This window comes from Leguminivora glycinivorella, chromosome 1 (genome assembly GCF_023078275.1).
Source record: "Leguminivora glycinivorella isolate SPB_JAAS2020 chromosome 1, LegGlyc_1.1, whole genome shotgun sequence".
Taxonomy (NCBI): Eukaryota; Metazoa; Arthropoda; class Insecta; order Lepidoptera; family Tortricidae; genus Leguminivora; species Leguminivora glycinivorella.
In genome coordinates this window covers 28308551-28322818 of record NC_062971.1, presented here as the reverse complement: position 1 = coordinate 28322818, position 14268 = coordinate 28308551, and the positions used below count along the sequence as shown (strand labels likewise).

Sequence of the window (14268 nt, the reverse complement as noted above, 5' to 3'; positions counted from 1 at the left end):
AATTTGTTTTAATTGAGGTTTTTTAATCAGCCTTGGAACTCTAATCTTATAAAAGAGGAAATTCTTTAGTTTTGAATATTTACTTGTTACTTTCAATAGTCAGGAGCATGCTAATAAACGAGAATGGTAATTAACATAAAATGATGGTAATGAATTTAATACTGCAATTCATTACCACCGTTTTATGTTCATTACCATTCTCTTTATAGTAAACAGTAAATTACGGTAATGAAAAGAATGGTAATGAGTTTTCTTTACCTTTTGTCGATTAACTCTTTAAAAGCAAATGCTATTCTAGGTATATTTATTCACTAAGCTTTCGAATAGAATATTCATTATTTAAATATTCATAGTTCAATAAAACACGTAACAATTAAATAGCAAAACAGTGCAAATGGTAATGAAGAAAAAACGTACCAAATCCAAATCTCCGGCGCGATATATTTTTTTATAAAAAAATGGCACACGTCCGTCCTGTTCACTGTTTACTGGCCGACTGACGTGGTGATCGCGGTCAGAGCGAACGTCGTATAGAATAACACTTGCAATGCCTACTGGCCAATTCCATTGTTGCAAATTAAACTTATGGTAATGAAATTTTCTGTACAAAAATATTTTGAAGCGGTGGATATAAATATCAATGTTAATACTGTATAAACCACCAAACTTTTTTCCCCTTATAAGTACTTCATCTAAATTAAGAGGTTAAATTAAAGCAGTACATGTAATAGTTATGTAATTTGCTCTCGAATCTATAAATCTAGGTTCTAACTGGTAATGGTAATGATTAATGAAGTTTTAGCATGTTTATATTTTATTTATATATTTTATATTGCAATAATATAATTCATTTTAGATGCAAAGTATACCTATGAATCTTACGCAACATATAAAAAATATTTGAAATGAATTTAGGAGTTAGTATATGTTTTATATCAACAAACATATGATTTGCACGAAATGATAGAACTACCCATTTACGTACGGAACAATGACATTTGATGCAGTGGAACTGCTGATGATGGTCAGAACGGAACTCTTCAAATCTGAACGGCACGCTTATAGTGACTTTTGTATTTTTATAAGAACAGCATGCACTTACGTTCAGAACAGTGATATTTGGTGCAGTGGAATTGCTGATGATGGTCAGAACCGAACTCCTCAAATCTGAACGGCACGCTTATAGTGACTTTGGTATTTTTATAAGAACAGCATGCACTTACGTCCAGAACAGTGACATTTGGTGCAGTGGAACTGCTGATGATGGTCAGAACCGAACTCCTCAAATCTGAACGGCACACTTATATCATTATTTTTAAAATCGGGACTTAATCGCGTATAACTACATATTAAACTGACCTCCAACGTTTCAAGGACGGCGTTGTCCCCGTGGTCTCGGAGAAGACTGGCTTGAAATGACATCAACACCTTCTGACAGCCGCGCGAGTTTTTCGAACTACCCGCACTTGGTTTTGATTATCAACTTGAACTGTTTGCGCACTAGGGATGTTACTCTGTCGACATACAACACTGACGATATTTGATTTAACGACTGTCGATATTATTTTCGGCTTACACTTATTAATGACAGGATTCCATGTGGATGAGATCCTAAAACCTTCGTCCCGATTGAAATTGCGATGTTTTTTGATTTCAATGGCTTCACGCACTTTTCTACTGTAGAAATGGCGTTCCGTGGAAAGGACTTTAGGGTCATGTAGTTCGATCCAGTGGTTTGGCCCTGACTCTAACAAATGTTCAGCCACGGCAGACTTGTTGACCTGACGATTTTTCACAGCCGCGATGTGCTCCTTTACCCTTTCTTCTATGGTGCGCTTAGTTTCTCCAATGTAGGAGCTACCACAACTGCAATCAATTTTATAAACGCCAGGTGATTGAAACGGTATAACGTCCTTAGGTGATCTTAGGCTTCCTGCAACTTTGGATAATGGCGTGTACACCGTCTTTATAGAGTACTTTCCAAGTACTGTACCAACCTTATCCGTCACACCTTTAACATACGGCAGAAATGCCGGTTGTCTGGACACCTCAGGACGTTTCCCCCTTGCCTTCCGTCTAGGTTGCCACTTTTTATTCTTGTACCCGTTCCTTCTAAGCACCTCCTGAATATGTGACAACTCATCCTTCAAATATTCAGGGTCACACAGATCATACGCTCTATTCACCAGCGATGAGACAACTGACTGCAGGTGGCGCGGGTGGTGGTGAGAAAGGGCATTCAAATACCTGTCAGTGTGCGTAGGCTTTCTGTAAACAGTGTGAGTTAGGGTTCCGTCCATTCGACCAATCACTTTCACGTCTAAGAATGGCAAACTGCGCTGTGATTCTAATTCGTACGTAAACTTAGTCCTTGGATGAATAGAATTAAGATATTGGAGAAGTTGCTCCACCTCCTGCTTACCACCCTTCATAATACAGAAAACATCATCCACATATCGCTTCCACAACTTCACTGCCCAAGGCTGCAGATCTACACTGGCCTCGATATGCTCCATCCAGATGTTTGCCAGAACCGGTGCCACAGGACTACCCATGGCAACCCCATCAATCTGGAGGTAATGTTTTCCGCGATACAAAAAGTAGCTCCCTTCCAAGCAGTTCCTCAGCAGCACCATTATTGTCTCCGACATGCCACTATCGCTCAGTTTCCTTCTGACAACTTCTAGACATTCTTTAACGGGAACATTGGTGAAAAGTGACTCCACATCAAAACTCACCATTATCTCATCTGGTTCCAGCGTTACTTCTTTGAGGATGTCTATAAAGTGACGAGAGTCCTTCACGAAAGACGACGTACCACCCACAAGCGGCTGCAACACCGATCCAACATGCTTTGCAAGATCGTAAGTGGGAGAAGAAATCTGACTCACGATAGGCCGCAACGGCACGTTTGTCTTATGTACTTTTGGCAAACCATACAACTTAGGCGGTAGCACAATCTTCGGTTTGTACAAACGATTGAAAACGTCTTCCTCGAAAATCTCTCTGCAGTCTCTGATGACAGCCCTAATGCGACGAGTAACCCTAGCAGTAGGGTTGTACGAAACAGGTTTGTACACAAGATCGTCATCCAGCAAGTGTCGTATTTTACCATCATAAGCCGCTGTGTCCATCACTACTGTGGCATTCCCCTTGTCAGCCTTTAGTACTAAGATATCTTCATTATTCTTCAGATTTCTAAGGGCTATCCTCTCCTCTGTAGTGGTGTTACTCTTTGGCAGTTTGGCTCTCCTCAGGATAACGGCAACATCCTGTCTTAACGCTTCCGCGTCACACGACGGTACCTTATTGCGCGTTATGGCCTCCTCAACACCGCAGATCACGGTCTCATAAGGAATACGTTTAGGGGTTATAGCAAAATTCAACCCCTTCCCCAGTACACTGACAGTTGCATCATCCAAAGTAGCACTCGATAAATTAACAACTGTGGTGGTAGTTTTGTCATCGCGAATATTCCCCGTACTCACGTTTCTCCTATATCGATAAAGCAGTCTATCATATTTTCTGTTATGCACATCACTACTAGACTCAAAAATACGACCAGCTTGCTCGTAGGTAATGCGATCGAGTAAATCGAAATCCTCGCGTGACAACACTGAACTACACATACAATGTACTTCGTACAACTCACACTGCACTTTGTCCAAGTCCGAATAATTGTTTTTTATTAGCAGTTTCAAGAGGCGGATGCTGGCAGCCCTCAGGATATTTGCCGAAAACGGTATATCCCTACGCGGTTTTATCCTAACACACGTAGGTAGCAAGTCCGAATCGCGACACTTAATTAAAAATGCCAACGACGTCACTATTCGCACACGTTTCTTACGCAAATACCCTAGACGTTTTATTTTGTTTGCTAATTCCGGCCCGTACCGGTTTGCAAAACACTGATTTAAACTTTCACGATTATTACACATCATTATTTTTAAAATCGGGACTTAATCGCGTATAACTACATATTAAACTGACCTCCAACGTTTCAAGGACGGCGTTGTCCCCGTGGTCTCGGAGAAGACTGGCTTGAAATGACATCAACACCTTCTGACAGCCGCGCGAGTTTTTCGAACTACCCGCACTTGGTTTTGATTATCAACTTGAACTGTTTGCGCACTAGGGATGTTACTCTGTCGACATACAACACTGACGATATTTGATTTAACGACTGTCGATATTATTTTCGGCTTACACTTATTAATGACAGGATTCCATGTGGATGAGATCCTAAAACCTTCGTCCCGATTGAAATTGCGATGTTTTTTGATTTCAATGGCTTCACGCACTTTTCTACTGTAGAAATGGCGTTCCGTGGAAAGGACTTTAGGGTCATGTAGTTCGATCCAGTGGTTTGGCCCTGACTCTAACAAATGTTCAGCCACGGCAGACTTGTTGACCTGACGATTTTTCACAGCCGCGATGTGCTCCTTTACCCTTTCTTCTATGGTGCGCTTAGTTTCTCCAATGTAGGAGCTACCACAACTGCAATCAATTTTATAAACGCCAGGTGATTGAAACGGTATAACGTCCTTAGGTGATCTTAGGCTTCCTGCAACTTTGGATAATGGCGTGTACACCGTCTTTATAGAGTACTTTCCAAGTACTGTACCAACCTTATCCGTCACACCTTTAACATACGGCAGAAATGCCGGTTGTCTGGACACCTCAGGACGTTTCCCCCTTGCCTTCCGTCTAGGTTGCCACTTTTTATTCTTGTACCCGTTCCTTCTAAGCACCTCCTGAATATGTGACAACTCATCCTTCAAATATTCAGGGTCACACAGATCATACGCTCTATTCACCAGCGATGAGACAACTGACTGCAGGTGGCGCGGGTGGTGGTGAGAAAGGGCATTCAAATACCTGTCAGTGTGCGTAGGCTTTCTGTAAACAGTGTGAGTTAGGGTTCCGTCCATTCGACCAATCACTTTCACGTCTAAGAATGGCAAACTGCGCTGTGATTCTAATTCGTACGTAAACTTAGTCCTTGGATGAATAGAATTAAGATATTGGAGAAGTTGCTCCACCTCCTGCTTACCACCCTTCATAATACAGAAAACATCATCCACATATCGCTTCCACAACTTCACTGCCCAAGGCTGCAGATCTACACTGGCCTCGATATGCTCCATCCAGATGTTTGCCAGAACCGGTGCCACAGGACTACCCATGGCAACCCCATCAAAGGTAATGTTTTCCGCGATACAAAAAGTAGCTCCCTTCCAAGCAGTTCCTCAGCAGCACCATTATTGTCTCCGACATGCCACTATCGCTCAGTTTCCTTCTGACAACTTCTAGACATTCTTTAACGGGAACATTGGTGAAAAGTGACTCCACATCAAAACTCACCATTATCTCATCTGGTTCCAGCGTTACTTCTTTGAGGATGTCTATAAAGTGACGAGAGTCCTTCACGAAAGACGACGTACCACCCACAAGCGGCTGCAACACCGATCCAACATGCTTTGCAAGATCGTAAGTGGGAGAAGAAATCTGACTCACGATAGGCCGCAACGGCACGTTTGTCTTATGTACTTTTGGCAAACCATACAACTTAGGCGGTAGCACAATCTTCGGTTTGTACAAACGATTGAAAACGTCTTCCTCGAAAATCTCTCTGCAGTCTCTGATGACAGCCCTAATGCGACGAGTAACCCTAGCAGTAGGGTTGTACGAAACAGGTTTGTACACAAGATCGTCATCCAGCAAGTGTCGTATTTTACCATCATAAGCCGCTGTGTCCATCACTACTGTGGCATTCCCCTTGTCAGCCTTTAGTACTAAGATATCTTCATTATTCTTCAGATTTCTAAGCAACTGTCAGTGTACTGGGGAAGGGGTTGAATTTTGCTATAACCCCTAAACGTATTCCTTATGAGACCGTGATCTGCGGTGTTGAGGAGGCCATAACGCGCAATAAGGTACCGTCGTGTGACGCGGAAGCGTTAAGACAGGATGTTGCCGTTATCCTGAGGAGAGCCAAACTGCCAAAGAGTAACACCACTACAGAGGAGAGGATAGCCCTTAGAAATCTGAAGAATAATGAAGATATCTTAGTACTAAAGGCTGACAAGGGAATGCCACAGTAGTGATGGACACAGCGGCTTATGATGGTAAAATACGACACTTGCTGGATGACGATCTTGTGTACAAACCTGTTTCGTACAACCCTACTGCTAGGGTTACTCGTCGCATTAGGGCTGTCATCAGAGACTGCAGAGAGATTTTCGAGGAAGACGTTTTCAATCGTTTGTACAAACCGAAGATTGTGCTACCGCCTAAGTTGTATGGTTTGCCAAAAGTACATAAGACAAACGTGCCGTTGCGGCCTATCGTGAGTCAGATTTCTTCTTCCACTTACGATCTTGCAAAGCATGTTGGATCGGTGTTGCAGCCGCTTGTGGGTGGTACGTCGTCTTTCGTGAAGGACTCTCGTCACTTTATAGACATCCTCAAAGAAGTAACGCTGGAACCAGATGAGATAATGGTGAGTTTTGATGTGGAGTCACTTTTCACCAATGTTCCCGTTAAAGAATGTCTAGAAGTTGTCAGAAGGAAACTGAGCGATAGTGGCATGTCGGAGACAATAATGGTGCTGCTGAGGAACTGCTTGGAAGGGAGCTACTTTTGTATCGCGGAAAACATTACCTCCAGATTGATGGGGTTGCCATGGGTAGTCCTGTGGCACCGGTTCTGGCAAACATCTGGATGGAGCATATCGAGGCCAGTGTAGATCTGCAGCCTTGGGCAGTGAAGTTGTGGAAGCGATATGTGGATGATGTTTTCTGTATTATGAAGGGTGGTAAGCAGGAGGTGGAGCAACTTCTCCAATATCTTAATTCTATTCATCCAAGGACTAAGTTTACGTACGAATTAGAATCACAGCGCAGTTTGCCATTCTTAGACGTGAAAGTGATTGGTCGAATGGACGGAACCCTAACTCACACTGTTTACAGAAAGCCTACGCACACTGACAGGTATTTGAATGCCCTTTCTCACCACCACCCGCGCCACCTGCAGTCAGTTGTCTCATCGCTGGTGAATAGAGCGTATGATCTGTGTGACCCTGAATATTTGAAGGATGAGTTGTCACATATTCAGGAGGTGCTTAGAAGGAACGGGTACAAGAATAAAAAGTGGCAACCTAGACGGAAGGCAAGGGGGAAACGTCCTGAGGTGTCCAGACAACCGGCATTTCTGCCGTATGTTAAAGGTGTGACGGATAAGGTTGGTACAGTACTTGGAAAGTACTCTATAAAGACGGTGTACACGCCATTATCCAAAGTTGCAGGAAGCCTAAGATCACCTAAGGACGTTATACCGTTTCAATCACCTGGCGTTTATAAAATTGATTGCAGTTGTGGTAGCTCCTACATTGGAGAAACTAAGCGCACCATAGAAGAAAGGGTAAAGGAGCACATCGCGGCTGTGAAAAATCGTCAGGTCAACAAGTCTGCCGTGGCTGAACATTTGTTAGAGTCAGGGCCAAACCACTGGATCGAACTACATGACCCTAAAGTCCTTTCCACGGAACGCCATTTCTACAGTAGAAAAGTGCGTGAAGCCATTGAAATCAAAAAACATCGCAATTTCAATCGGGACGAAGGTTTTAGGATCTCATCCACATGGAATCCTGTCATTAATAAGTGTAAGCCGAAAATAATATCGACAGTCGTTAAATCAAATATCGTCAGTGTTGTATGTCGACAGAGTAACATCCCTAGTGCGCAAACAGTTCAAGTTGATAATCAAAACCAAGTGCGGGTAGTTCGAAAAACTCGCGCGGCTGTCAGAAGGTGTTGATGTCATTTCAAGCCAGTCTTCTCCGAGACCACGGGGACAACGCCGTCCTTGAAACGTTGGAGGTCAGTTTAATATGTAGTTATACGCGATTAAGTCCCGATTTTAAAAATAATGATGTGTAATAATCGTGAAAGTTTAAATCAGTGTGTGGCACACTTATAGTGACTTATGTCCAGAACAGTGACATTTGGTGCAGTGGAACTGCTGATGAAGATCAGATGGGAACTCCTTAAATCTGAACGGCACACTTATAGTGACTTTGGTATTTTTATAAGAATAACATGCATTTAAGTTTAGAACAGTGACATTTATTTAGTTATGTTTGTTAAGAATATTGAGTTTTCAAGTCAAATTTTGTCAAGCTTCGATTTATTATAATCGGATTCATGAGGAATTGTTGAGGAAACTCCTCAAACCTTAACGGTATACGTATATTCATTTGTGTTGCGATCAAATAATTAAAGTATTAAAAGTAGTTTTAAAAAATACCTACACATTTCTACATAATCCAACATTCGCAAGTAGCTTTCACCAGAACCCCAAAGGCGGCGGTTGTTTTTTTTTTTAATTATGAAATGATGCGTTGGTTCGAATTAGGCCCGTAGTATTGAGTGTGTTACACATAATGAAGTAATCTCTCCAAATTCCCTCGGTCTTCTCTATTCTAATATGTGTGACTCTGAATCTGTCCACGCTACCTTAGCATAAACGAGGCAGCAATACTGCATAGATACTATATCCCTGTAAAATTCATACCTACTTGACGTAACAATTGGCTTAAATGCGTGGTCCGACTTTAATCTACATCAGGTATTTATAAAAAACCGGGTAGCAGACCACCCTCAATACTGTCTTTTCATTAGGTAACTATCGCGAAGCACTTGCCTTTCGTCTTGTTAGGACTTTCTGGCCCGCGCTCTGTGACGACGGGAGCGCGAATCACGCTAGTAGTAGGTATCAATTGCCGGGAGTGTCCCAGCTGACCATCCCTTGTTTATGAAAACCTCTCTTTTATCCGTATCCCTTCTGCCGTCGATTCATCCGGTCTCGAATCTCTCTCATATAGGCTTCAGGCTCATCTGATAGAGTGACTTTGGACTCTTGAGTATCTCCACTGGCCTCCTTTGAAGCGACTACGTATATTTTTTTAGAAATGTTATTTTCTTCTGTTCCTTTACTTTCATAAATCCCATTTTCTACATCTCGCTGGATTGAGACGTCGGTCTGGGCATATTTGTGTTGATAATAAATTATATTACGGTCGAAGTCGAATTTGATTTTTTTATCTGACGATGATGACCTTAAAGATCCTCTTGTAGTTCTCTTGTCGCTAAGGGCGCCATCTTTAGGATTATTACCTGTTGAAAATATCAAATTAAAACAAACAGAAAATATCAGTAAACTTTGTTGAACTAATTTATTTTAAATTATGTACATTAATCACGCCAAGCACATTAGAATACGTTATTAAATATGTATCTTTTATCTTAGCTTTGAAGCTAGATTATTAAAATAATTAAAACCGAACAGGTCCTGCTCTCATTAAAACAACTCTCAGGTATTTTTGGTATGGCTTCTATTTATTTGGGGACATAATTAGTTTACCATATTTTTTACATATTTATCTAATGTAACGACAATTGGTCACCATTGGCCCACTTGCACCAATCACTTAACTGAGGGTTAGTGGGCTATCATCTATCATATTCCATATAAAATGGTGGGTTAACCCTCGGGTGAAATAGTTGAGAGACATTTGACTAGTTTAATACGCTGTGCCTAATCTAACCTCGTCTGTTCCCGGTGGGAATAGAACATACTCGGCTGACAGTGACATATTATAATCTAATAGACTAACTTATAAACTGTAGGTACCCTCCCAATCCCAAACACGTACGTATAGAAAGTCCAAGGGAGGGGGGAATTGTAATATAAAATCGATATGAATACGTGAGCGTAGCAAGCGAGATTTTCCCATATACAACCTGTTTTTATTGAATTCCGTTAACTTTAAGGGTTGGTTGTCATGGTTGTAAATCAAATACAATTAATTTATTTAAGAAACTAGTGTCTTAACTCTTACAGTTATCGAGTTATTAAAAAATAAAAATAAATTACTGAACATGTGTGTGACAGCCTTTACCAATGTTATTTGTTTTGACATGTGCCGTCAATCACTTGACACAACTTGAATATTATTCTTAAGGGTCTCTCACACTAACTAATTCATTTATTATGTATGAAAACGATGAAAAAATTTTTTTTCTGAATTTAACTAAAAGTAATATACAGGGTGGTTCCTGATAATGAACCTAACAACGTGTCGAATTTAACGGAAAACAAAAAAACACGGTGTATGTGACGTTATCTGGGTAAAGGGACCTTCTTGTCGATGGCGCTTACGTCCCGCGGCATGGTATTTTGTACACGAACATCGCTCATAACGCCGTAAGCGCCATCGACAATAAGGTCCCTTTATCCAGATATTGTCACATATCCAGGATTTGAAGATCTTTGGTCGTGGATCGTGGACGCTCGGAGCGTTTGGCGTGGCATGCAGTGGGGCGGGCGAGTGTACGAGCGTACGTCCAGTGTCAGTTCTATCAAAGAGGATCGAGTATTATAGAGAGTTACTGTCGAAGAAAAATGTGTAATCACAGTGCATAGACTGCCATCTCTTGACACAGGCTTAAAACTTTTGAACCTCCGTTTTGACAATTTGGTCCATATTCTTAGCTCGATATGTGTTAAAATGTCAAATATTAATATTAGCGCCATCTAGCTGAGCGTACCCCAAAGGCGTAATCCCATCTAGGCCACCGTACCTTTTTCTGTACGGTACTGAGGTACCTACGTTTTTTTTATTGTTTGACATGCAGGGTCCGCCCCGCTGCACGCCTGAACGTCCACTCAGGTCACTAAAGGAGGATTAGAGGCAAGGGAGTTTGGTGGAATCCGGGGAAATGAGAGGGAGAGGTCAACCCACATTTACCCACCTGAGTTGTCAGTGCTGCTTGAAGCGGGGTTTCGGCCAAGAGCGAGCGTCGTGTAGGAGCTGCGCTGTACGGCCCGCGCTCCGGGTCGGCAGCACCGCACCAGCGTGTTCTGAAAATGATCACCTGCGAGATTTATTCCGGTTAGCGTACGCAATGGCTCTACTCATAGATTAGTAAACAGTGGTTAATCTAATAGGACGAATCTCTTAGGGCCGCTTGCACCAACGAAAGTGGATGGTTAACCCACAAGCGGCTATTTTATGTGGAACTTGACAGAGTAAATTTTCAAAAAATAATTATGGTGTAAAAATTAAGAATATTTTAGTAAAAACATTTCTTGATTCATGATAACAATTAGTTATCGGTTTGGATTAATTTACCGCCCGTTAAAGGCTCACACACTGTAACCTTTGTATTATTTGAATTAACTTAATGGATTTCAAAGACAACACATTTTCGCGAGGAACCCGTATAAAACAACGCTTTTCTGAGGCCAAGGAAATGGAATAATAATATACGAATTGAGGTAAATTTTGCCAAGTTAAACGAAACTTTCATTTGGTATGGAAATTCCCTTTTTGTCGTAAAATTGAATTTTCACAAAATGTCTTATTTGGAACTTTTGAGCATTTAGAGTACGATCCATAGTGACAGCCACTCTGGACTGGGAAAATCTCTTAAAAGTTTCTATGTATTCTTTAAAACTAGGAGTAGGTACACTAAGTATAAACATATTTCGGTTTACTCTCGAACACTGTCCATTTTTACTTTTAATAGCGGCCCTCCCCGGCTACGCACGGGTACCTAAATCATAAATCCACTTGTCTAGTGTGTACCTGTGTCTATAAATATGTTAGAGCATTTGTATTAAATAAGTTAGACAGAGTGATTTATTTTTTTCGATTGTTCGAATTATCTCTACATGTGATGATAGTAAACCTCACATAATTATGCGTCGGCGGAACTATTTGTACAGTAATGCCATCATGTCGTGAGTTGTCTTGGGTAGTCATAGCCATTTAATTGTAATATTGTTAATTTGATGTCAAGTAATTGAAAACAATGCTCCATACAACCTTCCACCACCTTTTTAGGGAAGTCGGGGGTTAGAAAGAAACAGTGCCCCTCTCCATGCCTTCGACTATCTCCACTTAAAAAATCCCGTCAATTCGTCGCTCCGTTTTGCCGTGAAAAACGGACAAACAAACAAACACACACACTTTCCCATTTATAAAATTAAGTATGGATTTTGTAGAACGTGCCCTTTGCCATTTGACTGCCGTAGCCTATAACTGTAAGTCCTTATACAATATCGAGTGGAAAAGTGCGTAGTAACCCGACCGGAGCTCTTTCAAAGGTGGCTCTCGAGATAACCTCCTTGAGTAGGTTATTTCGAGCGTAACCATTGCCGGATTGTTTACCACACAAGTTATTATGTGTGCATCCCGTTTTGCACTGGAATTCAGTGAAATTACTAGAGTTGCTGAGTACTTGTGGTACAGTAATGCCGTTCAAGACAATTTAAAGTGGATAAGGAAGCAGTCCGGTGAGGTTAATGTGGAGAATTTGTGTTTTACTTAAATTGACGCGGAACTAGTTCAGCAGGTAATCTTGTTAATGGGCCTTTTTTAGAATTTGGGACCCCCAATTAGCGTAAGTTGTTAACAAAAATTACTCACTGTCAGTTTGATGACAATAATTAAGCATGAAATTTTAATAATAATACTGTTTTTGTGTTAGTTACATAAACTTTAAGCGATAATCTACAATCAGAATGTGAAAAAAGTAAATTTTTAGACATGTTTTTGCTTAATTGTCGTCACAAAACTCACAGCGAGTCAATTTTTGTTAACGACTTACGCTAATTGGGGGGACTCAAATTCTGAAAATGCCCTAATCTATGTCGGACCCACAGATCATAGAATAAATCTAGATCATATATGTATTATTAGTAGGTCAGACCTAAGGAATTCTTCCAACTACACTGTGTTAGCTGACAAAATGCTCGCGGAAATGTACATATCTCCGTGGACGGTGTTAGGCAGCTCGTTAACCTGAACAAGAAAACATATTTGCGAGTGAAGATCCCTACGGGACGCCGATGTCAACGCCTCCTCAACCTGCCGGTCGAGAGAAAGTGACAATCGTTGACACTCCGTGAAGATCAAAACGCAGTTTGGCTCTGTTGCGCCGCTGCAGAAGAGTAATAGGGAGAGATAACGAAGCGTAAGCAACGATGACGTTGGCTGGGTACCTTGGTGATAGTTTAGAACTAAGAGAATAGCTTGTCGGAGGTTAGATAAATAGTCTAGCATTCATTTGGGAGCCGGACCCCATATCCCTAAATTAAATTTTTTTGGACCAATCTTCGCTTGAAATTATAGTTATACAGGGGAGATCCGCCATGAAACGGACATTTAACTTTGAAGCAAGATTACATACTGTAAACTTAGGAACTTGTTAACTATCCTTATACATTTCAGATATACTATAGTATAATTATTAATACACCATCTTTAATGAAACTTTATTTTTAGTGACAAAAATCTATTTAATTTTTCTCATTTATGTCCGTTTCATAAAGCATTTAGCATTGAATCGGACAGTGGGTGTCTTGAAATGGACAAGGAACCAATGCCTTCCTTCGAGGCACATAAATACTCAATGTTTCACAAAGTTACTGCTTTTACATAATGATAATTATTTTAATAAGGCAATTACTTTGGTAGAACCCAAACCGAGGTCATATAATTAACAACTACAAAAACTCCACAGCAGACTACTGCAGCTTTTTCTGGAAGAATTCTTTGGCGGTATCTGATAGTGATCAAAATAAATAAAATCAGTTTAAAAAAACTACAGTAAGAATAATGCAAGAATAATGAATCGGACATTGACTGGTACATTATTGTACGTCCGTTTCAATGCGACGGTACCTGTCCGATTCATTGCGCATCTAACCTATAAACATATTGCCCAAATTACAAATAATTAAGTATTGATAAGATTATGTTTCACCATGCCGTATTTTCTTGAGAATATATCGCAACTAGTACAACCATTACAATTGTAGTTTAAGATTTTATGGAATTTTATATCGGTTTGCAAATATCATCATTCCCTTGCCCTTTTCCCATTATTTGGGGTCGGCGCAGCAGATCATCTTCCTCCATTCCTCTCTATCAGCCGTCATTTCCATACTAATACCTTTCACTCTCATAGGTCTTCCACTACTATTGTATCCATCCACCTTCATATTTACTACTCGTTTTATAACATCGCTTTCATCCCTCCGCATTAAATGCCCATACCATGCTTATCTACTTCCTCTCAACTTCTCTGTCACTGGCGCTACTCTCAGGCTTCCTCTTATATATTCATTCCGAATTCTATCCAGTCTTGTCACAACATTCGCATTTCATTCACATGCAGTCTTCTTTCATCATTCGTCTTG

At 40.8% G+C, this 14268-nt stretch overlaps 2 protein-coding genes across 4 annotated transcripts in view; both read right to left on the bottom strand.

The window, feature by feature from the left end:
- Positions 1–688: 688 nt before the first annotated feature.
- Positions 689–5760, bottom strand: LOC125225100. Its single transcript, XM_048128652.1, has 3 exons — positions 5222–5760; positions 2104–3495; positions 689–692 (listed from the first exon to the last, which is right to left on the bottom strand). The coding sequence occupies exons 1-3, from the start codon at positions 5758–5760 to the stop codon at positions 689–691; spliced, it is 1935 nt and encodes a 644-aa protein (XP_047984609.1).
- A 2541-nt stretch (positions 5761–8301) lies between these two features.
- Positions 8302–14268, bottom strand: part of LOC125241591 (pyrokinin-1 receptor-like) — a 120974-nt gene continuing 115007 nt past the window's right edge. For 2 of the 3 annotated variants that reach the window (XM_048150178.1, XM_048150249.1), the window contains exons 4-5: positions 10815–10923; positions 8302–9176 (exon numbers count right to left, since the gene is read on the bottom strand). In XM_048150178.1, the coding sequence (XP_048006135.1) occupies positions 8830–9176; positions 10815–10923 (456 nt within the window). In that variant the 3' untranslated portion in view covers positions 8302–8829. Of the gene's footprint in view, positions 9177–10814; positions 10938–14268 lie in introns of all 3 variants that reach the window. The other variant, XM_048150325.1, reaches the window with a different exon arrangement.

Excerpts from the sequence above, each read along its gene's own strand:
- LOC125225100 (XM_048128652.1), bottom strand. The coding sequence starts at position 5,760 with ATGGACACAGCGGCTTATGATGGTAAAATACGACACTTGCTGGATGAC. Across the intron at positions 3,496-5,221 it reads TTGGAAGGGAGCTACTTTTT|GAGAAACGTGAGTACGGGGA; the intron begins GTATCGCGGAAA and ends TTATCGATATAG.